This window comes from Ceratina calcarata, unplaced genomic scaffold (assembly GCF_001652005.2).
Source record: "Ceratina calcarata isolate Rehan_Ccalc_2016 unplaced genomic scaffold, ASM165200v1 scaffold1, whole genome shotgun sequence".
Classification (NCBI taxonomy): Eukaryota; Metazoa; Arthropoda; class Insecta; order Hymenoptera; family Apidae; genus Ceratina; species Ceratina calcarata.
Genome location: NW_017130860.1, coordinates 263,769 through 288,311, shown reverse-complemented (window position 1 = coordinate 288,311; position 24,543 = coordinate 263,769). Strand labels below are relative to the sequence as shown.

The 24,543-nt window shown below is 44.2% G+C and overlaps 2 protein-coding genes across 14 annotated transcripts in view; one reads left to right on the top strand and one right to left on the bottom strand.

The window, feature by feature from the left end:
- GEFmeso (Guanine nucleotide exchange factor in mesoderm) overlaps positions 1–18,649 on the top strand; it is a 36,622-nt gene extending 17,973 nt beyond the window's left edge. For 2 of the 3 annotated variants that reach the window (XM_018028052.2, XM_026815819.1), the window contains exons 2-9: positions 12,201–12,731; positions 13,232–13,794; positions 13,888–14,226; positions 14,308–14,403; positions 14,491–14,620; positions 14,678–14,835; positions 14,913–15,011; positions 15,118–18,649. In XM_018028052.2, coding sequence (XP_017883541.1) covers positions 12,201–12,731; positions 13,232–13,794; positions 13,888–14,226; positions 14,308–14,403; positions 14,491–14,620; positions 14,678–14,835; positions 14,913–15,011; positions 15,118–17,328 — 4,127 coding nt within the window. In that variant the 3' untranslated portion in view covers positions 17,329–18,649. Of the gene's footprint in view, positions 1–4,377; positions 6,334–12,200; positions 12,732–13,231; positions 13,795–13,887; positions 14,227–14,307; positions 14,404–14,490; positions 14,621–14,677; positions 14,836–14,912; positions 15,012–15,117 lie in introns of those variants that run through there. The other variant, XM_026815780.1, reaches the window with a different exon arrangement.
- hppy (MAP4K3-like protein hppy) overlaps positions 1–24,543 on the bottom strand; it is a 49,617-nt gene that overhangs the window by 17,986 nt on the left and 7,088 nt on the right. For 10 of the 11 annotated variants that reach the window (XM_018028653.2, XM_018028172.2, XM_018028336.2 and 7 more), the window contains one exon: positions 18,504–24,471. In XM_018028653.2, the coding sequence (XP_017884142.1) occupies positions 24,372–24,471 (100 nt within the window). In that variant the 3' untranslated portion in view covers positions 18,504–24,371. Of the gene's footprint in view, positions 1–18,503; positions 24,472–24,543 lie in introns of those variants that run through there. The other variant, XR_003389540.1, reaches the window with a different exon arrangement.

Genomic DNA, 24,543 nt, shown 5'->3' with positions numbered 1-24,543 from the left:
CCCCTTGGAAAAATCTCGGAAAAATTGAAAAATTTTTTTTTGTCAAAATATTGAAAAATATCGAAATATATTCTAAAAATCGTCAAGAATTCCAGACTTTTTAGGCTTGTATCTCCTCAAGTCAATTGTTTCTTCCAACTTCGCACATGCACACCAAATACAAGAAAGTTTTCTTTGGGTTACTTCTGATTACCATAAGAGTACATGTAAATCTTAAGTAACCATAATTTTTCAAAAAACCTACGAATTGATTTAAAATTTCGCAGGTAGTTTAATAGTAATAGGAATCTATAATAACAAATTCAACATGTTAGCATTGTTTAAGTATAAAGCCTATACATCCTTAACTCGAAATCATGATGAAAATCGGCACGGTTCGTCATATTTTCGTCACGGACTCGAGGCGTTTCTCATCGATTCGTTCGATGGAGCAGATCCCGATCTTGACGAGACCAGTCGATTGCTGTTCGTCGTTTTTTCTCCAAGTCTCTCGAACACCGCGGAGAATGATTGGAACGGAGCAGTCCCAATGCCGAGGCGCCGCGCCGCGTTGCTCGAAGAAAAACGATCCGTCGAGCAGACGTTCAAGACAACTTGCTTTCTTTTTCTTCCTCCGACTCGTCTTTGCTTCTCATTTTTTCATCGTACCAGTCATTGACTTCTCAATTTTCTTCGTATCTGCCTAATTCTTGCCGCGCATTTCTTTCGATTCGACGCTTCAAAATTTGTCCGTGGATTTAAAAAGCTGTGTTCCACGAGCACGGCGTTGTTGCTTGACCCTTCCCTTCGGTGATGATTCCCCTTCGCGGCCTCTCCTTCTCCTCGATATCGAGTCTTCTCCGGGAGACGCTTGGCGTCGTCGAAGGGGTCGGTGGGACGAGAAGGGAGGAGTACTGGCGCCGTCCTGCTGCACGCATTATTCCGCGCGCATTTTTCCGCGTCGATCTGTGCCGCGCGGCACGAGGCGAAGGCGCACAGCCCGTTTTCTGACCGTTCCGTGAACGCGCGTGACCCCGTGTACACACGCGCGCTCACATGCCCGTGAACCTGGGACAGGTTCGGCCAACAGGTTCTCGGCGATGACAATTGATCGATTGTCGTCGGCCCATTCATTCCTACCAGTTTCAGACTTCCAGGAATGATTTGCGTCGGGACGATACCGAATTCGATGACGCGAGAATCGCCGATATTTCTGTAACTCCAGCGAGAAGACCGATCTAGTTTTCCTTCCCATACGAGTTCTTTCACCGCGGTAGCAAGTTTCCCTGCCAGTTAAACAGCTATATCTATATCGATCTCGATCAACCTGTACAAATCTATTTCTGCTCGCAACTGTTAATTTCTACATAGAAAAAAAAAAACGAATCTCTCTCGCACACTGTTGCTTGTTTACTCTATCAATTTCCTGTATCGACTTATTCCTATTTAAGCTAAATTAGTCTACGAGCCATGATAATTTCATAGGAAATAAATTAGACTTAGGATAGTAGATATGTAATTTGAAGTTTATCAGATGACCGGCCTGTACGATTTCCATCGTGGCAAAAATTGAACGCGGTGAGAATTAAACGAGCATTCCGTTTGCCGGCGCGGCGGCCTACTTCGCGCTGGCGCCAACCGTGAAACGGGAAAAGAATCGACCGATTTTTAAGTTACCGGCTCGATCATTTGGAACGAGCAGCAGCCGTCGCGGCACTTTATCAGGTGAAAACGCTTACCGCGTTTCCTGGTTAATCAAAATTTAATTACCCCAATTGCGCGTCAAAGATAGATAACGTCGTCTGCATCGCAGCTGCGTAATATGTTTCTAATGAAATTACGGACTTTGTGCATTTGTTGGATGACGAAGATATATAGATGAGTCAAGTGAAAGATGGAGCCATTAAATCGCGTAGATCTTTTGTCTCCTAATAAAAATTGAACACGCCGTGTAGAGGGTTGAACCACGCGTGGTTCCCGAAAACGCGCGAGAGATCGTCGAGGGTTCGCCTGGTCCGAAGACTCCAGCGTCGAAAGTATCCGACGTGTTGTTAAATATAGAGCGGGCGGGCACACGCACGGGGCTTTTTCACGCGTGCAGCAGAACACACGCCTCCGCTTAGCGAAATTACACACTAAATAATGCTGGCAAATAACGGTAAAGCTGGTCGCGGGCGAGATACTTTATTGGCTTGCCGCGGTGTGAAAACTATTATGGAAGCGAATAACAACGTTTAACAGCAAATTTTTCATCGCGTATCGCGTGAAATCGAGATTGTTAAATTATCAGGTATTATATATGAACAGCGTATTTGATCGATCGATTGTAACCATTAAGCGCTATATCAGTCCCAGTTTCTTGTTACACTCGATTCGTTTTAATCATTCGATCCGATTTTCTGCCATTGGAATATTATATAATTCGTGGACGAATCGTTACGTCGATCACGTATGACCTCGATCATCCACATATGGGTTAATTGTACGATCGGATTTCAAGCAGCGCGAAACCACTGTCTCCGTTCAATCCTTTGTCAATGCAAGTCCGACCTTGACAGTGGTTTTTTATCGCAGCGTGCAGTATCGTGACTGTTCCAGAAAGATTTTAGCGTGACGGGATCGACGTTGTTCCGTTGGCTCGATCGAGTCAGCGTTTTGTAATAGGTGGAAGTGATTCACGAGGAACGGGGCACTGGTTATGGTAACAATGGTACGTTGTGGTTAAGTGTCGTCAATCACTCGGACAACAGTTACGCTTCAATGAAAAACGAATTAATCGCCTCCGTTCAAATCGCTAGCGTTCAAAGCTCTACGAAAAACACTCGCCCTCGATTGAAATACAGCTTGAATAAGTAGATGCTCTCAGACCTACTTAAGAGTGTGAATAATAGTTTAACGATCTGATGTACAGAAAATATAAAAGATGTTTGATCGCGCTAAGCTGAAACGCTTACCGCGTTTAAAGCGAGAAGACCAACCGGCGCGCAATGGGTTAATGGGACGTGGTTTCGAGACCGATTCGTAGAAGCGCAGACTTTCGTTAAAGATAATAAGTAGCGAGCGCGTAATTACTCCGCGTTGCACAGGATTTCGCGTTCTCATACATACGCGCTCCAGATCATTTTCATTCCCCGGCGAGAAAGTTTGCACGCGACCCTAGCCGTAATCGGGATCTGACTCTCGTTCGGGGTTGGACAATTTTACCGCAAAGCCGTCGACATTTTGAACCGGCGTGGAGGTCTGAATAGTTGGAATATTTAACGAGGCGTCGATAGAATTATTAATTAACAACCGTGAGAGCAGCGCACGTTGATTATGAGAATATTATTTGACGCGTAACACACATGCTCATGTTCCGCATACTGGCGGTGAAATGCAATTTCCCAAACGTAAACTTGAAACATTATCGCGTAACACATAAATGGATCGCAGATTTTTATGCAGATTGAAACGTTTATCATTTAAGAATTGCAACGTACGATCGTTCGTTTCTATACATTTAATTTCCTTTTAAACCGTCAAATCCGCGCGTTCGAACAAGACAAAAATGAATAGTTTTCACGATGGGCGGAGTACACGCGTCCGCCTATCCTATCGGCATTGGATTTTCTCTTTTCCCGCGTTGGCCTTTAAATATAATTTTCTTATCGGACCCGGTGAAAGGTATGAATAAAACATAACCGCGAAGTGCATCGACTCTCGCATCAATCTCTCACGCCAGGCCGTGGAACTTCCGTGCGGAGAATAATTGGCACGGTATGCGTGGCCCGAGAGAGCCACCGTAGAAGAAGAAGGAAAAAAAAAACTTCGGCTCGTGTGAAATATTTTTCACGGTGGTCCGATACGAATTCCTATCGGTGCGTCGCGATATAACTAGCCCTGATACATAGCCGTTCGCACGATTCCTTCCTCACAAGTGGGTCAACGGTCAAGTTACAACTTCCAATTTTTCGGACAGATTCTAAGACATTTGGAGAATCTCAACGTAGGTCTCAAGAACGTGATCAGATTTTACGATGGAAAGTACAGTTCGGATTTCTAGAGGATCCTGCAAAAGTATCGTAGGTCCGTTTCTACGGAACGTTCTGAAAATCGGGCTGTTTGATTAGTCGTCCTAACAGCAGAGAATGCATCGAGCCATTAAGAGCACTAGAAATCCCGTTAAGTCGGCATTCGCCGTGAACGAAAGTCCTCTGTTCTTCTTCGTCCCTTCTCCATACGCGGAGTACCTACATTTCGCCTTGCTCGTATGATTCATAAGCCGCTTCTGTTTGCTCCTAGCGTTAGCTCTCTTTCCGTTCCCGCGGCCACTCTCGAATTCCTCGGTGCGCGAGCCGGGGCTGAGAAAAAGAGTTTTATCGAGCTGCAACGGCTAGAGCAGCGCGCGTACAGTGAGTCACTCTCGGTGACTGGCTCGTTGTAATTCATTGCGATGATTGAACCCCCACCGAACGATTCTCGAGTACGGGTCCATTCACAACCGGAGCCAGCTGTGTTTTTATCGCCTCCGCTCCTCTCCGCTCTCGATTCATCGGACGTCGTGCCGATGGAATTCATTTTTGTTCGGTTTGGGTGCAATTTGGGTAGCTCGTCGATTGATCCGTACCACATCGCATCGTCTCGCTCGACAATTTTTCTTTTAATTCGCGTAATTAGAATGAGGGAGTCATTCGGAGACCCGCGTATAGAGATCTTTTGTCAACGGTACATCTGTTATTACGGCGTTTAGAGATGCGTCCCGTGTAACGCGTAACGTATGGAAATGCGTGTTGTATGGTATGCCTTCTACTTTAGCATACAGCGAGTCTACTATTACGCTTTGCGTCTACTATTATAGTATAATGAAGACCGAAGGTGGTCCGATGAATCTTAATGGAAATTCAGACGGAGTTCCTCGCGGAAGAACGAGCTGGTACAATTCGAAACGCGTCCGTGAGTTAAATAAGAAACTGGGTATATTTTTTTCGAATAACTCAATTATTATCCGTCCTCGTTTCCGACGACGAACAAATTAGATTCCGATGTGAACGAGAAACTGAATAGAAGTTTATCTTGAACGCGTTTATTCCACCGAGTGAAAAAGCTGTAAGTTGCGTAATTGTTGAAAGAGACGTAAGTCCGCGACGGATTATGCGATAATCGTAACACGAGAGCCGATCTGATAGACGGCGTCCTTATCCTCGGTCGTACAATTTGTTAACCTTCTCGTTACGTACAATTGCGCGAGATACGTTTTCTTTCCATTTCGTGCAACCGACGTTACGCTCGTTGAATGATTAATAAGCCTGATAAGAGGAGAGGCTGCGTTACTCTTCGCGTCGCCGCGCCGGGACCGGATAGATAACTTCCATTCCCCTCGTACCACCCCTCGGCACGGGTTTCGTAAATGCCTTCCACGTTCTTGAGGAATTCGAGAATTCTCGCCTGGTTTCAATTTCTCGACGAGCTTCTTCTTAAATCCTGCTACAGATCCTTATTAATTAAAACGATCGTCGTTGGAACGTGAATTTTTATCGGATGCACGAAACATTCGTAACGTCAATTTAGAGAATGAAATCTAAATAAGAATTCGTTTTGTCCTTTAAAAATAAAATGGAAAATAGAAGATCGCATATGTGGCGGTGGGTCAACGAGAAAATTTGTATAATAAATTTGGTATTCCGTGAGGAATTAAAGTCTTCGAAATACCGGAGACTTCGATGCCTCGCGCGAAGCGCTACCCCAGACTGAATGAAAACTTTGATGGCTTCTGTTAAATGTCTACATTTTCCAAGGAATCTGAGCGATGCGTGAACCTGAGAATCTGAACTAAAATAACTCGTTGCATTTTAAAATTATACGACTTCCCAGTCTGTAAAACCATCACCGACGTGGAAACAATCGTTCGTGCTGCTCACACCGGACAGTTTTATCTCGGGCCTTGGGCTAATGAATCATCGACGCGTTGTGAATGTCGCTTAACGTCCAGTCTCGGTGGTCGGCATTCGGATCCGTCTATCCGAGTGTGCCACTCGTTCCATTCCCATCTTCGCCTCTCTCCACAGTCCTCCACGCAGTGTCTACCTGTTGCTCGAGCAGCGAAGGCTGCGGCTCTACCTGCTCCTCGTTCGTGATCTCGCCGCGTGCACCTGATCCGAGCTTTGAAATATCCGGTGTCGTTACGCAGTGATAATTCCTTCGGACGTTTGCTAGTGATCGATTGAAACTGTGAACCGTCGATCACGCGACGTACGTGGTGCGTGATTATTTTCCGTGCAATACAGTGACTGCCCCCGTGTTTCGGTTCTTTGCCTTCGAGCAGGATGACAGCGAGTACGCCGATCTGAAATTGTGCAATCATTCCTCCTTCCGCTGGTAAGTTGGTAAATCGATAATGAATGGAAACGATAATCGAGGAAAATTGTATAGCATAGGTAATTATCGATAGGAGTTCTTCGAACATTAAACTTGAACAATTTCAACTCTTATCGTTTGTACTGTGACGCAGACTACTTTACGAGGCGATCTACTTGCGCAAACTTTGAACTTCTTAATAGTAGGATTTAATACTATTATTTGCATTGATCATTGAAATTTCGCAAATAGTAGTAAGTAACAATCGTTTATTTCAAAAGGCTTTGTACTCGTTCGACTTTTTGTCGCGATCAAATGATTCATTAGATCGCACAGTCACTCTCGTGGGAAGTTCGCGTCGGCGACGTATCATTTCCGGTAAACAGAATTATTAATCGTCGCCAGATAATTTCACGGATAGCGGGGCCGTGCTCGAAAACGAAGTCCTGGCTATTATTTTCGAAGAATATTAGAATGACGGTAGGTGCTCGTTCCGTAGAAAGTAAACAGCTTTAGATTATCTTCGTCGGAGATAACGCTTATCAGTTAGGTCGATCCGCTGTTTGATTGTTCGACGCCGATGAAATCGGGTTATCGTCGTTCAAACGGTTCTCCCATTGTCGAGTCTGCACTCGTTCCATTTTGTAATCAGAAGATAATCGGACTGCAGGTTTCTATGCACTTGCTTAAACCAGTGAACGATCATGGAAGAAGCTAAGTTACTTTCCCAAGTGACGAGCATACGAAACCTTGAAGCTGTCTCGTGCAATTTCTTCGGGCAGACAAATAATAGCTACGGCGTTGAAATTTTCTTTGTGCGATCCCTAGAAGGGTCTTGCGTTTCTTTGGGGCACTCGAGGCTTTCTCCCAGAACCGGGAGTGGACACTTTTGACGCGGTCACGTTGCATTATCCCGAGGAATGCGAGGCTTCCGGGTGCATCGCCGGGAACGGAGATAAGAGGTTACAAAAGGCAGCGGCTACCAGGCCTGGAATTCCGGAGCAAAGAGTCCCACGTTGGCCGCGAACGTGATCTTCGGCTTCGCGCGTTCCTCTACGTGACGCGAATAAGTTCCTGCTGCTTCGGCCACGGTTTTCAGTCTTTTCCGGACAATCACGACGTCGAGCCATTAGCGGACTCGAAATTTGGACCGTGGCCAACGGGATTTCTTCGACTTCGATGCAAAATCCCGAGTTCTTTGCTCAGAGACGATAACAGGTTTATAGTTTGGGAAGCTTGGAGATTTTCCAAGCGAATTCTTTAGATATTCCCAGGGAATTTCTTACCAGGAATGCAAATATTTTTTTGTTTCTACCGTCTAAGAATTTCCGAGAGACACTTCATTCGGAATAAAACGTTAGGCAATTCGAATCTCGATTAGCCGTTAAGAGCGGGAATAAATCTAACGCGCGCGCGAAGATCAACTCGGCAAGGTTTCCATTCAATGGAGATTAATATAAAATACGTGAACGGAACGCGGGAGATGAACGCTGCAGGAAGAATCTCGAGGAATTCGAATGAGTCATCAAAAAGGACCGAACACGCTTCGGAAGAAAAGAAGCTGCGCCGAGTGAAAATCGTGGACTCGCACGAGACACGCAAATTAGTAGATGGCACGTTGGTCCGTTTGCATTAGAATCCGAGCCAAATTCCCGAATCTCTCTACGAGTTTGGTCGTTACGTCCCCAAACTGTACAACGCATACGTTTGGCGCGAGGGATTTTGCTCGTTTCTCATTCAGGGTCGATCATCCTCGATTCCCGACTCGAATAATCAAAGGAAAACATTGCTGGGCGAGGAGCGTGGCGCCGCGCCGGGGCGCGAGGCGATAAAAATAGCGAGGGGGGCGCGACGTCGGTGTTCATTGACGAAAAGCAATAGGAACGAGAGGCTCGTCTCGAGTGGTCGACTCGATTCTGTACGCCCGCCACGTTCCCCTGACTCATCGTCGCAACGAACAAAATCGACGGCCAGCCAGCGAGAGAATCACGCCGGATGTCAGACTAAACGAATCCCCGTGCCCCGGTCCGGCTATGCCCGGTGAAAATAAAAAGGAGGGACGGCGAGAAACACCTCTTTTACTGCGCGCATTTGCATATTGTACGTTGCGACAGGTCGCGTCTCGCGATTATGTGACACGGTTACGAATGAATCTCAGACGTTGCGACACGGTCCTCAATAATTTAAACACTTTTTACCCGTTTTTAGGAGAGGTCCGAACGAGACCGCGCGTGAAAGCTCATTTTCGTAGCCTCGTGGGTAAATCGTTTCGTAACGACCGTGTAAAACGCCATTAATCGGCGGTGATAATCGGCCAGTTACTTAATTGGCCTTTGTAGCCTCTCGCGACGACCTTTCGTCGCCGTCGAGCATTTCGTATCCCAGCCGTGAAGCCCAAGCCCGATTACCAGCGGAATGCGGTTACTTTAGCGGGAAAATGAATCGTTCCGGCTCGCGGCGCTATTATTTAAGGCGGGACAGCAATCATCGTGACGTAATTCGTGATTGCGGGGCAATTGTGCTCGGTGTTTGGCAAAGGGACGACGAGGCATTAGGCATTATCCGGATAATTAGCGTTTGCTAGGAACGCCGTTTTGCTTGAAAAGGAACGGGGCATCGGTGGACAGGCGTAACTGCGATTTTACGATGTATCGTAATATCGTACCGACACTCCGCATTTTTACGGCATTCCATATTTTTGAACACGTATTCCGAGAAGTATGTAAATGGAAACTAGAAACTAGGAAGTACAATATTAATACACGATGTGATGTATAGTTTGTTTTATGGTCGCTCGACGCGGAGAGGGAAAGTGGCCGATGCGGTGCGGCGTTATTAAGGCTGCTTTTGATAGATCGGTCGATTCGTTTTTGTGTTAATCAGTAGCGAGCTCTGGTCGTTAATGTGGAATTTAGATATAGGAAGTTCTTTTTTTAGATATACCCACCATATCTAATAGGTACTTTGGCGCCAGCAATGTTTAATGGAGACGAAGCACGTTTCTCGCGTCTGGCATAATCGAATATTCTTTAAAATTAGAATCGATGACTTCTTTGGAAAATCATTTTTTGCAGTTCTTCGTAAATATATAGTAAGTATGCAAATCCTAGTACGCGAAGTTAGACAGAAATCGTTTCAACGTACAACGGTCAGCTTTTGATCATATTTATTCCTGCTGTCACGAGAGTCCATATCAGTTTTGCGCAGCTTGGAGGTAGTGGATTAACCGAACACGTAAATCCCAGTAATGGCGAAAATATGGAAAGCATTAGAGAGAAAGAGAGAAATGCGAACAGTTATCGAAAACTGGTCTTTACGCACTATGTACTCTCGTGCAGGTATACTTAATTTTCTTATAACTGAACGAAGTCCACGGTTCGTTCATAAACATTTTCAACGATGAGATTGGAAGAAGTGCCGTCTTGTCAAATCGGATTAAGGGGCTTCTGCTCCTAATGCCGCACGCGATTTCTCACGTTCACGCTTCGTGGAACATCCTTGATCTCGTCCTTCGTTCACCAAGGAAGAAAATCGATTCGTAGACGAGAAACGAAGTCATCCCAGACATACCCAGAGGTGAATAACCGAGAGGAAAGCGTCCGAGATGGAGTTACGAGAAAAGTGGATCGCAGTGATTCTGAACCTCGCGTGATCTCACGATTGCGAAGCCGTTGGTCGGTACCGATGATCGGAAATCAATTTCGGTTCGATGAAAGAACATAGAATTCGATGGATCGCTGGGAACGACTGTCTCTAGCGATCGTGGAGACTCGCGGACCACCCTGTAGAGTCGAGCACAGTGGTGCCCGTTCACGATAAAAAGTATATAGATGTCAACCGTGGCCGTTCTTCACCGCGGCGACAGCGAAGTTCAATGTACTTGGTCGAGCGTGGCTTCTGATTTCCAACTTTTCCCACGAACTTGTTCGTCGCGAGAATCACACGAATCGGTCCAAGTCAGATGTTCTCGCTCCCCTGTGAAAATAAATTTCGATTCCTCGAACGAATCGTCTACTTTCACAGACTTCGTTTCGGAGCACGCTGTGTCTATCTAGAAGATTACTCCATCGTCAGAATTGAAGAAATGGGGTCGTCGCGGCAAACTTCCACCTATCTCTTCCTACCGGAAGTTGATAGTTGCTACACGCTTATCGCAACGATTCGTTGCCTCGATGAAAAATTACGTCGGGAACGGATTGGACCGACGGTGCAGTACTGCGATCGCGTTCGATCGCAGCGATTGAGAAATGATCGTAAAGAACTCGTTTGTTCGTCAGTGAAGAGAACGCGGATCGGGAAAGGGTTTCGGAGATTTCGTCGACGAGGCGGTGTCATCGGTCTCCGAGCGTGACAGCCGCGAGGAAGCTGGTGCATGCGAGGCTGGGACGAAAGTTGGTCCCGTTCTATTCTTAGCCGAGTTCCAACCAAGTGCAACATCGCGATCGGGACAGAAACGAACGCATATGGCTGGCAACGGGCGAAGCAAAGCGGAGCAAAGCGGAGAGGAGCGGAGCGGAGCGGGAGAGAGATTGACTGCTCTAGTGCTCTCGGCCCGATCCTACTCTCCGCTCGCTATTATAGATTCTCTCTCTGTACCTTCTTGGTTTTGTTGCACCGCGCACCTCGATACCGTTCTCGATAACGTCGATCCGATTGTGTCAAGCTTTTGATTACGGCAAAGAGAAACTTCGGCTCGCTTCAGTCTCGACGACGCAGTCTCCGATCGTAGAATCGCAACGCGTTGCGTGTCCTAAAAAGTGTTCGACTCTGGAAACGATCGACCCGCCTTCTTTGCAACGTGAATGACAGGCGAGTGCAAATTGACCCATCAATAAAAGCCTCTACGTAAAAATACCGTTTGCTTTCTTTGCGCGTTCTTTACGAGCAAACGTTCACGCCCTGTTGTGCAGCTGCGAATCTCGAAAGAATAACTTCCTCCGGGCTCTTGCGCTAAAGCGCTAACGAGCCTTATATTTTATCTCGTTTAATATCGTTGCAACATTTTCGCACGAATGTGAAAGTTCGAGCGAACCGCAAAGGATAATTTTTAAACGAGAATCACCGGCCGCAAAAAGAATTATGCGAATATCAAACGATCCCAGTTTTATGAAACGAGCGCTCGTGCATAATAGATTTTTTAAAGAGCGTGAAATAAAAATCTTAGATCGGATATACGAGCGAGTTAAAAATCCGCTTTCGCCCGGGAACGCTTTCTCCCTGGATCACCCTATAGAGTTACAGAGCGGGCAGGCGTGCTCGCGCGCGCGAAATGCAAAAACCGCGCGCCGCACTATGTCCGTGTGCACGTATGCACACGCGTGCACGTATGTATGTACAAGTTCATTGGACCAAGTTGATTCGCGTCTGCCTCGCGGGGAATTGGAAACCATCAGTGTACGCTCGTTTGTTTATACGATATTGTTATGCTTCGCGGGAAGCAAAAGCACCGGCAGTTTTCCAGACGTGCACTCACCCTCGGTCAGAAGTTTTAGGACACGTTGGAAAACTTACGAGATATATTTAAAACAATCTGGACACGGCATATCAAATTTCAATTCTTCGATACTATTGTGCGAGTCGATGTTTCAACAGTATGATCGTTGCACTCACGAAGGGGAGTGTACGTACGTGCACGTGTCCTATATTCGCAATAAACGAAATTCCACGTTGCACGTGCGAAATCGTAGCCTGGTTGCAATAACATGCTAGCTGAGCGAGCGTGTTCGATTCCCCTACAACTTTCTTCTTCGATATTATCGTAATTTTCGAGTGGCAGACTGTTTTTTAACTCTTTAGAAAGATTTACGATAACGTTTAATGGTTTAACACTGGAGAATACATATCCTCCGATGATCGCCTGACAGAATCATTTTTTCTATTTGTCGCAGGTACGAGCACGGACCTGGTGCCCCAGCTGCTGGGTATGTTCGACGAGTTAGCTCGTCGTCCCAATGGGTACAATGGCGATCACGTAGTGAATATACCAGCGGTGCTGCAGAAACGTTTGAGCCTGGTGTCGCATCGAGGCTCGATATTCGGCCAGTTTCATTCCGACTTGTCGAAGACCCAACCGGAGGACGCGATGGCGAGCGACGAACCGAACCCTGAGAACACCGCGAACGTAGATGATATCGCGGCCGAGAAGGAGAACGAGTCGCTAGAGAGGCTGGAGAACGTGGTGAACGAAGAGAATAGGAGAGATTGCACCGCGATGGAAAAGAGTTACAGACGGGAGAGCAACGGTCTGACGCCTTTGAGGTACAACAGGCGGTGCAGGAACGGCGGTAGGCCGCTTTCTGGATCCTCGGTCGCGTCCAGCACATCCTCCAGCGGATGTAGCAACCAAGGGAACGCGTGCACCATCAATCCTTATTTGGCATCGGTCGAGTCGCTGGCAGACACTTGCGCCAGCTCACAAGGTGAGGGTTTGCTAGATGTAGAAGACCGGTTGGAGACGATTCCTGATCTTGGCAATATTTTTTTTGTCACATTGTATATCAGATTCGGATAGGTCGTTCGAAAAGATCGTGCCAATAAAAATGTAGCGCTCTCGGGAACATAGTTAAAAGATCTTATGGCTCGTTAGAGGTATCGAAAGAGATCTCAAGGACTCTGACTTTCTCCCCGCGTGAGGCGTAATCAACGGCAATGACAGTAATGATAGCGGCGGTGGCAATAAACTTCTCTCGCATTCCGTTGGTCATCGTTAAGGGAAACCGTTGCTTCGCCTGAATTGCGAGAGAACTCGTGCAGCTCGAGATTCGATTGCCATTTCTCGCGGTCTTCTCTCACTTTTATCTCCTTCAAATTAAGGACCGAGTGAAATTTCGCTTTTTATTGCTATTGTAGAAATTGAAATCAGGTCGTTTCGAATCAGTTGTAAGTAAATAAAATGTAAGATGATAAAACGTTTGAGCAGGTTCCGGTGATAGCGGAGTGGTAACAGCGTCCGAATCGAATTGCCGAACAGGAAGCGATGGAAGGATCAGCGGGGAAGCAAACCCTCCATTTCACAGGCCGCGTTACTGCGACCCCCATAGGAATCCGATGGAGAGGGTCCTCCTCGAGATAGTGGATACGGAGGCGATATACGTGGAACATCTGCGACAAGTGATCCAGGGTTACCTCATATTCTGGAGAAACGATCCGGCGTCGGATCGGATGCGACTGAGCGATTTGTTCAGCAACATTGAGGATATCTACGCCTTCAACCGAGAGTTCCTCAAAGAGATCGAGAAGTGCGCACTGGATCCCGTGTCTATCGCGAACACGTTTATCAAACATAATTCGGGGTTCAAAGTGTACACGGAGTACTGTACCAACTATCCAGACACGGTTTCCGTGCTGACCGATTTAATGAGTAAGGAAGAGACCGCACAGGCGTTCAGGGAGAGACAAGCAGCCCTTGGTCACGCGTTACCTCTCGGTTCGTTTCTCCTAAAACCTGTCCAGAGGATCCTCAAGTACCACTTGCTTTTAGAGGTAAATCAACGTATTTATCGTCGACGTATTCTTCGCCTCATCGGGACGCGCGTCGCGTAATTAGATAATAAAACAGTTGTCGGTGATGCTTAGAACTTGTGGAAGGAGTACGGATCGGGCTGTGAACCAGGAGAGAACGAGACTGAGGGGAGGAAGGCGATCGAGGAGGCGTTGGACGCTATGACGGGGATCGCGAAACACATAAACGCAATGAAACGCAGACACGAGCACGCGGTGCGCGTTCAAGAGATCCAGTCTCTTCTCTACGGATGGACTGGTCCGGATTTGACTACCAGCGGCGAGCTCATAGCCGAAGGTAGATTTCGAATACGAGGTGCCAAGGCGCCTAGGCATGCTTTCCTCTTCGATCGCATGCTCCTGCTCACCAAGAAGAAAGAGGATGGAGTTCTAGTCTATAAAGCTCACATCGTGGTACGTCTTTCGTTATACTTGTCTTCCGCGCTTATGTAAATATCTGATGATTACGATCGATTTTCGTAACTCTGTGCGCAGTGTTCAAACTTGATGCTCATCGAGAGCATACCAGGGCAACCGTTAAGCTTCAATGTGATTCCTTTCGATAATCCTAGGCTACAGTACACTTTACAGGTAATTGTCCGCCGATTAAACTAGTAGTACAGTTAATTATACATTACACACGAGTTAAACGGCACGCTTGTCTGTAATTTCTATCAGGCACGAAACTTGGAACAGAAGAGGGAATGGACGTTTCAAATAAAGAGAGTGATGTTGGAGAACTACCACGCGGTGATACCCTCGCACGCAAGGCAGTTGGTCCTGCAGCTTGGCCAGACGCAACCGGAAGGTACGTTGCACGACGAGTTGTAATGATTTCCATAATAACATCGATGAACGTTTATAGACGACGCTCTGGCTGATAGAGGAACGATGAAGAACCAGCACTGCGCGCCTCCGGAATACTTGGAGAAGCGGAAACAGGAGAAGGAGAGACGGAGATCGGAGACCAGGCTCAGGCAGAAGTTCAAGAAGAGCGGCAGAAAGTCTGACACCGCGATCGAGGTACCGAGAGCTTCGTGCGTTCTTCCTACGAGCGATTCCGACGTAGAGTATTTAATTTAATTATTGCATTGCCACAGGATTCTCCGGCGTCGCCGCGGAAAAATCGGGACGAGGACTCCGGCGTGAACGATACGCAAGGATTCAAAGGCTCGGACGGACGCGGATCGAAAGTGAAGGTAGTTGTTTTGCGCTCGATTATAAATTAAAATTGAACTAGCAATTTTTTCATTTAATTTTTTGCTTACTTATGTAAGAAAACATGTCACGTCGCTGTTTGTTCAGGATCGCTTTACCGGCTGGAGAAGAAAATCGGAGCCCGGTTTCCAGTCTTATGTGTCCCTGAACCAGTCGGACGAGGAACAAAAGGAGGAGGTGGATACGTGTGACGCGGGATCGGCCAACGTCGAAATCGAGTGCGCCATCGAGGCGTGTGAGAACGAAGAGTCTGCGACGAATTCTCCGCCTGCGGAAACCAAAGAGAACAACGAGCAGCAGCAAACGCAGGCGCAGACCGTGGAGGAAATAGTCGGTCACATTCTCATGCAGAACCAGGAATTCCAGAAGCTGCTCGAGAAGCAGCGTAACAACAGCATAATTAATGTGAGGCAGCAGCAACGTTTCAATAAACGTATCTCCGCGGACACGTCCGACGATAGCGACTCTGAGAACACGAATTATATCCCTGACAATTCGGTGAATAACAGGATATCTCGCGTCAGACGAGAACGATTCGTCAAGACGAACAATACCTTGAATTCCTTGTCCTCTCCACGCGAGCATCAACCCACCTTGCAATTATTATACGATAATTTAAATAAAACCGAGAACAATAAACCAGTAGAGTGCAAAAATAAAGCGATCAACGTTCAGAAGAAGAAAGCGTTGCTCGGGTCGTTCACGAGGGAAAACATCGTGACCGAGAGTAAAATCATCAAGACCGCGCTTACGATAAGAGACAACTCCTCACCTAGGAACGAGGAGACAGCGCAATCGTCATCGGTTCCGAAAGAGACCGAAACTCGGAATACGAAGGAAAAAGGAATTGGGGGAAACGACGAGTGCGCGAAAGAGGATGTGCGGACGGCTGCGGAATCCGCGAAAGGATTCGGTAATTATGACAATCTGCAACACGTCTGGGACGTCGGTTCGCAAGAGAAGAAAGATTTGGTCGAGAACGACGACAGTCCGACTCGGCCGGCGGTTTGGTTAACGAAATTGTGTGAAGGATTACCCACGTCGCCGCAAAAGTGCGGATCGCTGCCACGTAGCTTCCAAATCCACCCGAATTCCACTCAGAACGTAACAAAATCGCGGTTCTTGCAAAGGGACGGGAAACCAATGAGCGAAAGACCGTTCACGATAGCCTCAGACAAGCCCGCGGAGATCAACTTGGAAGATATGGAGAGGTACGCATCGTCGTGTCAGCCTGAAGGAAGAATCGCCAAATTCCCGACCTCCGTATCTGCTTCCACGTCGACTTTTTTCTGTTCTTTGGATGATACGCTGACCGATGCTTATTCGGAGCTACGTATATCGTCGACGAACACAAACATACATCCCGATCATAAGATCTACAGAGCAACCACCGGTGGAAGTGCGACTATATTCAAGAACGTACTTTCCAAGGCCGGGCACCGTCTTCAGGGCTTGAGGAATACGATGAGCACGGAAACGTTGGAGTGCAGCGAGGAATTGGAGAGGACCAGATACTTCCGTTCTCTAAGTACGAGCAAATCGAAAAAGAAGGGGAAGACGAAGCACTCCAGAGAATCCTCCTCGGACGTCGAAGAACTTGTCGGATGCGCGACCAGAGGCTCGGACTCAAGGATCACTTCTCTCTATTACAAACAAGGAAGTTCCGGTTTGGGTGCTCGGATCGCTCAATCGGATTACGCGGATCCGAGCGTGCTGTTCTTCGATGGTAAACGGCTCGGCCAACGGAGCCTTCGAGCGAAGGAGGATAAGAGAGAGGACGAAGAGAGTACGGAGAACCGGGAGAGCGAGACAGATAGTTTCTACGAAAAGTCGTTCGAGACGATCGAGAACTATGTCGATGCGGATATGGACGACGCGTTTCGGGATAGTGCAATATTCAGCGACATCGAGGAAGTGTTTGTGGTGTCCGGACAGGTCTCGCCTCCCGAGGATTCTTCCTCGTTAAAAAGCAAAGTAGCGCCTCCGATACCGGCAAAGAAAAGGACGGAATCGATCGCCACCGCGAATCCCAATGCCGCAATGACCAAGTGCAAACCCAACGTGGCTCAAAAGCCTGATTACTTAAAAGTGAAGGTTTTCGCGAGGGGGCAACGAGAATCGGATCACAAGAGTCCGATTAAGTACGCGTCGGAGAACGGTACGCGTAGTACGGACAGTTCGCGGAATAATCGCGCAGAGAACGGTGGCGAAGAGAAAGACGATGTGTCCGCGGGTCAGAGCCAAGCGGGCTGGGTCAAGAAGATAGTAGGTCAACTTCAGGGTCACATCGAAACGTAATTTATATGCCAATGAGAAGGTACAAATCTCCCTTATACCCGGCCATTGAACATAGGAATTCCAGGTACATGGATATTCTTAATACTTTATAGCGACTGATGAATTCCTCGGTTTCGATCTCGGAAAGTTCTTTCTTATGTACTTTGCTAAGAGGTGCACGATAGCGAGCGTGCAAGGAAATTTGATATAAATATTCTATCACAAATGAAATGAAACTTACAAATAAATATTCCTATGCTATGTACTCGCTATCAAAGTGATGCATAACTCGAGAGGGTCAAGGAGTTAATTGTCCGAATCTATGAGAAACTTAGTTTCTCGTACGATTCACGTACAATCTTTGAGATTACATATATTTTATTAGTACAACGCGTAAGAAGTAAAATTCAGATATTTTAACGAAAGGCATAAAATGTACATAGCGAATCGTTATAACGAGTCCTTCGTCGTATTTTCTATTTCAACATTAATATCTATGTTTAACGATGTTTTGAACAAAGAACACTGTTATCGCTACGTAGGCACTTGGCTACGTATCTACACGTTTCCTGGCTGTCGTGTCGAAGCGCGCGTGCATTGTACAGCATTTAAAACAGATACTGCCGAACGATTTTAAACGATAATATCCGTGTCATAGAAACTTGGTGATAATGATACAGGGTAACATCGAAGTCTTTTAAAGATGTTAACGTTTGGTAATTTTAAATCTTTAGATAAGATCTCAAAATTGTTGCGAATAAATCATTTTATAACTGCACCCTGTATTGTTACTAATTATAAGTTTTAGCGAGAAGTAATTTTACTAACCGGACACAATCTCGATTGTATCTTAAGCTTCGACTCGTTAGGATTTAAAGGTCATCGTTATTTTATTTCTCAACGTTAAGCAAGAGGATAGAAAGTCACTTTATATTTTTTATTTATTCGCCAAACCTAACGGGTAGAAGAGAGTCGTTTGGACGCAATTAAAGAAAGAGCAAACAATATATTTAATTCTAGACAATAAAGATTCGTGATGAGAGCTATTATACGACTTATTTACGATTACGCTGTCCGTGCGGAGAGTCAAGTTTCTTTTCCAATAAATCGACCCGAGTAGCTCGTCGTTCTTTTTTGTTTTAATTTTAGTTTTCTACGAGTGGGAAGAGATTCGAAGGTAGATCCAAAGTTTGGAATAATTATTTCAGGTAGATTTTATTACGAGAGATGTTCTATTTACAATAGGTTTCGGCTAGTCGTGTTTACAGATACAATAGTAAACGATACATAACGTTCATAAATTAGCTTCGCAATACTGTACGTATATATATATATATATATATATATATAAAAAAAAGACAAAAGAAAAAGATAAAGTAATGACTAAGAGATGAGAAGCTCAATGAACTGAAAATAGAAAAGTAACGATTGTTCATTATACACATTATGTACAACTGTAGTAACTATGATACACTTCATCCCTTTATGTGATTATTCCGAATCAGAGTCCGTCTCTCCTGTTCAGAAGAATCTTCTATTTCCTCTTCTCTTTAAATCTTCATTAGTTACGAATATAAATATAAAGAATAATAAATTAAGGTTCGTTTCGTTTATAGAGTTTCTACGATATCGATGTCGTACATAGTAAATAATTCTGTATGCTCGTTACGCGAAAAATTACTTAAATCAATGCTGTCCAAGCCGAGCTTCAAATTTGATCAAATCGGGTCAGAATCGGGCGTAAAACGAGATCGTTTGAGAGCCTAATACGAGATAAATCTGTTTATCGTTAAAAGAGTGAAAAGTACCCATTTCTGCTAACGAGTACGGAAGCTTCACCCAAGGACAACAGTGACTCTTCGAGCATCGTGAGTATAGGACGATCAGCGTTTTCCAACATAAGTTTCGTTCGAATCCCTCGCACAATTTATTTACCTACTTAATTATACGATATTCTTAAGGAAAAATGAAAACACCAACACCGATCTTAAGTCTCGCGATTCTGAAGGGATTCCTCGAAATGAAAGGCATTGGAAGACGCTGTTATCGTCTGAACAAAATTCAAGACGAGATCTCGTCTAGTTTTCGTCGTACAATTTTTCCAATGCAAGCATCTTATCGAGAAGCTCCTTAAACCTATACATAGAATTCGCTTAACGCGACGACGACTCGTTTGCATGAGAATACCTCCCATGAAAGTTATCGTCGTTTCTATTCGCAGCTAAAGCCTTTGGTTAATAATTGCGCTATATTGACAATATTGACAAGTTATCAATAGTTTTATCCCGTTTCTCTTTTTGTTCTCTCCCCCTGGAAACGCTAAGCGCATAACTAAACGACAAATATCGACGACGCGTCGTTATCCACGCTAATAAATTTTTAGAACTCGCGCTTTTCTTTTCCCTCTCTCTCCTTTATTAAATATATATTTATATATAATATATTTATATACTCATTATACTATATTTCTCTGTTTCGTGTCTCTGTTCTTTCTTTTCTCTATCTCGCTTTTTCTACATAAGTCTCGTCACTTCTACGGCGCGTATATGTACTTGCTTCTCAAAGTATTTATTTAATTTTGTTCGCACGTTCACAGTCGAGCTATAGAAGAACTTGAACGAAATTTTCTTTCTCCATGTAACTTAATAGCACCCGCGATAATCCTGAGAGCGATTCTTTTTTCACATATTTGTGCATCGTAGTTTAGAGAAAAATTGAATCTCGTTTCACACTAGCTCTCAGGATTCGATCCCAATTTTATCGTTACAACAGAAACGAATATAAAACGAGTATTAAAGACGTAATGAGAACATTCTCCTAATTTGTTTTCATGCGATCCTACGATTCTCTCGGATAAATGGTTTGTTCTTCATTCTCGTAATTAGAGGCGAAGCCACTGAGTCTGGTCAATACGGACAGGTACATTTCATCGGTGTACTATTTGTCCTAACGCTATAGAAATCTAACTTCGTAGCGAATCTAGTCCCGTTAAAAAAATATTGGTCCAACGCGTGGAGAATACTTTTCCAAGGGATCGACACCCGATTCGCGTGTACACGTAGATACACGAAGATTCGATAAAAATGAAACGTCTACGCACTATCCACAACGTAAAAACTCGAAGTTTCTATTTAAAATTTCGTGGTCGATAAGTGGAACACGGATATGTAAAATCTGCATGTAAGATGTTTCTCGGTTACGTTTTCCTAATGGTTTGGTCTGCCACGGATCATTATTACTATCATTTATAATAATTAGTACGCGCATTTTCTCCTCTCCTCTCTTCTAATACAACATCCTCAACTGCTGAACTCGTTGGCATAGCTAAACATTCTCTTCGGCCGATACACGTGTATGCGGATCGCCATCAATTAAATTATTGTCTGTACGATACAAAAATTTGCAGAGTCACGTAGACGAAAGTATTGTTCGCAAACAAATGATCAACGGGTGAAATCAATCGGCACAAGGTTCAAGTACACTTGTATCGGTAAAGTCTGAAATCTGAACGTAAAAGAAACAGATACACATGGTCGATCAAGTTTTCAACGAAATAATCCTCGAGAGCTAAGCTCGTTACTTCAACTTGGATGATTCTATGGATTCATTAAGATTAGTCGATACAAAATAATTTCTCTTGAAATGCCGACATTGTGAGCACTCAACATCTCATAATAGTTACTTGCTCGAAAGCAAATACAGGGAAGACATTGCCTTGCGCATCGTTCGTTTACAATTTACAAGATCTACCATGGACAACATCCTACGTCCTACGATACACTCTCCCCCAAACCCGCCGCACAATTGTTGTACGATTTGATTCGATCGTTCCGCGTTTGATTGCTCTAAGCATTGATTGAGATAACCTGCTGACTCGACTGACTCATTGAACCGTGTCATTCTCTGAAGAAACATCTCTCTTGTCTTTAAAGCTACGACCGTGTACACGTATATTTAGAAAACTTATCGATATCGCTGCCATAAGAGTCAATTCGTTACTATATAGAATGCTGTTCGCTACGTTCGCGATTATAATCGTGTTCCCGAGAATCTAGGATCTGGCACAATTCAGTTTTTGATCGTTTTACGCATCTCAATGCTTTACTGTGTGGAGGGAGTTCGCTGCGACCTCCACAATATTCCAAGCTGCACGAAACGGTCCTTGACTGTCGGGAATACGAATATAGACTTAAATTAGTCAATTGTCACGTTGTGCGCTGGTTTTGTGCACGCACGTAAAGAGTAAATTACACATGGACAGAGCTTTTACGTACTCGTTCCGAGTGAAACGTTAAGCGCAAGACAAGAGTGATATTTAAAAAATGATGCGTGGAACTATGTTGGAGCATACTATGAACACACTTGATTTCAATAATTTTCGTTCAACGGACCAGCGTCAGCGTAAAACGTTTAAGCGCAATTCTGTTGCATCTCGTGATGATAATTCACAGTGTTAAATTGTGCCTCGACGTCGGTGGTACGAATTTCATTAGTTCTACGACTTATTCATTTATAACAATAAGAGATAATCGTGCATCGTGGGACAAGTTTAGTAAATGAAAATTGTATAAACTAGCTACCACTTATGCTTCGGCACAATCCGAGAAACAACAAGCAATCGGGTATTGTTTAATATAATAATTAAGTTATACTGAACTCGTTTTATCTCTTTCTCTCTCTCTCTTTCTTCCATAGAGTAATACTTTCTTTAATAATACTACTTTCTATTTACACAGCGAACCTTCATATAAAATACCAAAATATTTCAACATTTCCAAGATAATTTTTACTCTGTCGATCCTTCCTAGTTCAATTTACACTTTTTCTCCATTCATGCCATCGCAAATTAATCGCTTTGGTTTGCAAGCTGACGCGATATATATAATACACATGGATCACGGATGGAAAAGTGCTAGATACTCGTTGATTAATCTAAAGGACGCTAATAAATTGAATTTTTAATTAATTATTAAAGGCCTCAAATATACGTCTATAAGTATATCTCGTTAGAATAATTGGCCAAATCACATTGAATTTAAACGCGTGATACCTAATAATATTTTAAATTTATGTCGACTATCCTAACGAATATTTAATATTTGAAATGTTTGCTTAAATACTGTTAATACCTGACCGTCTTTTTTCGTTAGATTTTCCCGTAAACATTATTCTGCGAGATCTATATCTTTCCGATCCACGAATCGCGAGTCTTAAATGCAACGCGTAACGTTTAAAATTCTATAAATCGCGAAAATTATATTAAAAAATAATCTAACGATCTACAGTAAAACTTGTCTTTTATTTCATCGTAATTTGCCACGTGCAAAAGATGTAAATGCTTGTATTAGTAAAAAGTTGGTCGTTCCAATATTCGGATAAAAATTATTCTTAAAACGAGTATCATGTATCAACAAAACCCTTGATGTGAATAGACGAGTGGAATCTGTAAATAAATAACAATACTGATTTCCTGCAAGGATTTCAAGCGATGGTCTTTCAAGTACATACATTTCTACTGTGTATTATAGTGATGTCACTCGCGGAACCAGAATTTTACGAGATATCGAGATACGTATCATAAACGAAAATGGAGTAAGTTAGTTTTGGAAGCGAAATCAGATCGCTGAATGTAATTTTCGCGATAATCCATATCCTCTAATTTCATCCAGCACTCTTCCTCCTGTACTTACACGCGGTTCACGCGTTTAAGAAAGTCTTTCGCGCACGTTTTTCCCGGCCTCGGAATCCGTCACACAAAAATGCACTTATAGTCGTCATATATCGAAGAAGCAAATCGCTAATCACGTTCTATACCATCGTGTTTCTAAACTTTTAATTCACATAGAATGTACAATACGAAGAAATCGTTGGAATATTTTCGATACGCGGTCATCATCATGAATGCAATTACCTACGAGGAGGAATTTCAAATCTAATTCCAATTATTATCAATGTTCGATTATTATTGATCGCGCGAGATAAAACACTTGGTAGTGAGATAAAATGATTGTTGCGAATGAATCGATCGTTAAAACCTTCTTCACCTCGTACATACTTCTTAAAATAAATAATTTATGATTGCCATCATAAACTACTTTTGCAATTTATACTGTATATTTATAGTACAATCGTCCAAAATTAGAGACACTGATGAACGCAATGTCTTATTTAAAACAACTTTTGATGTAAACGCCTGACACCTACCAAAGTAAAACTTATACGAACGAATGATTGTTGTTCCAACACTAAGCGCACTACGATTTTTGTCTTTCATGCGAGAAAAATATATTCGCGACTGTTACACGATAAATATTATACCTTTATATGATTCGGTAACTAATTTGTATTTAAATCGTTGTCTTTGTTGCTCTCTGTTTCACGTTTCGGATATACGCTAATCTACTTAAACTACCTTTGGCCAATACCTTCTTCTACGACTTGTACAAAGTTCAGACGAGAAGCTGCTTATACGACGATATAATCGATAATTTACGTTGAAGATCGTAGGGATTCGTTTTTATATATTATCTAAAAATCATTCTAAAAATATAAGTATTCGTGTATCTACAAGTGAATGTCGTTTATACATGCGTTTAAATACCCGTGAATCTAAGATGAAGTTTCGAAAGAAACGTTTCAAATCAAGTCTACAGTACGCTAGACGTTTGCACGCGAGAACGAACGTCGAGATTGAAGTTTCTCGGGAGAGGATCCGATTCGGCTCCATATAAGCTTTACTTTGCCAGGCATAACGACGTAATATAGTTGAATCATATCGTGTTTCTATTCAACGATTCGTCCCGACGCGACGCGATGCCGCGTTGGATCGCTCGAGTTTCGATCGGTTAACAACCAGCCTATGCAGTTTCGACTACGTAGCGATACGCACGCTCCTACGTGCTCGCTGATTTCGTTCGTATCCGGATAGATCGTAACAGGATAATTAACAATATTCTTACCAACGTCGACCACTCTGTCCCTCGATACGGTCGCATATCCAAGTTATGCACGGAAACTACGCGCATATGTCGCGCGCGAAGAGAAGTCGCTGTTGGGAGGTAAACTTAGTAACTGGCCTCGTGCCCAGCGAGTATGTACAGGTCCGCGCCCTCGGACTCAGTCAGCGTACCTGATGCGACCAAATGACTCTCCAACATCACGACTCTATCAACAAGCAAACATATTGTATGATTAATTTTCATTTCAATCGACTCGGTTGTCGAAAGATTCTCGAAT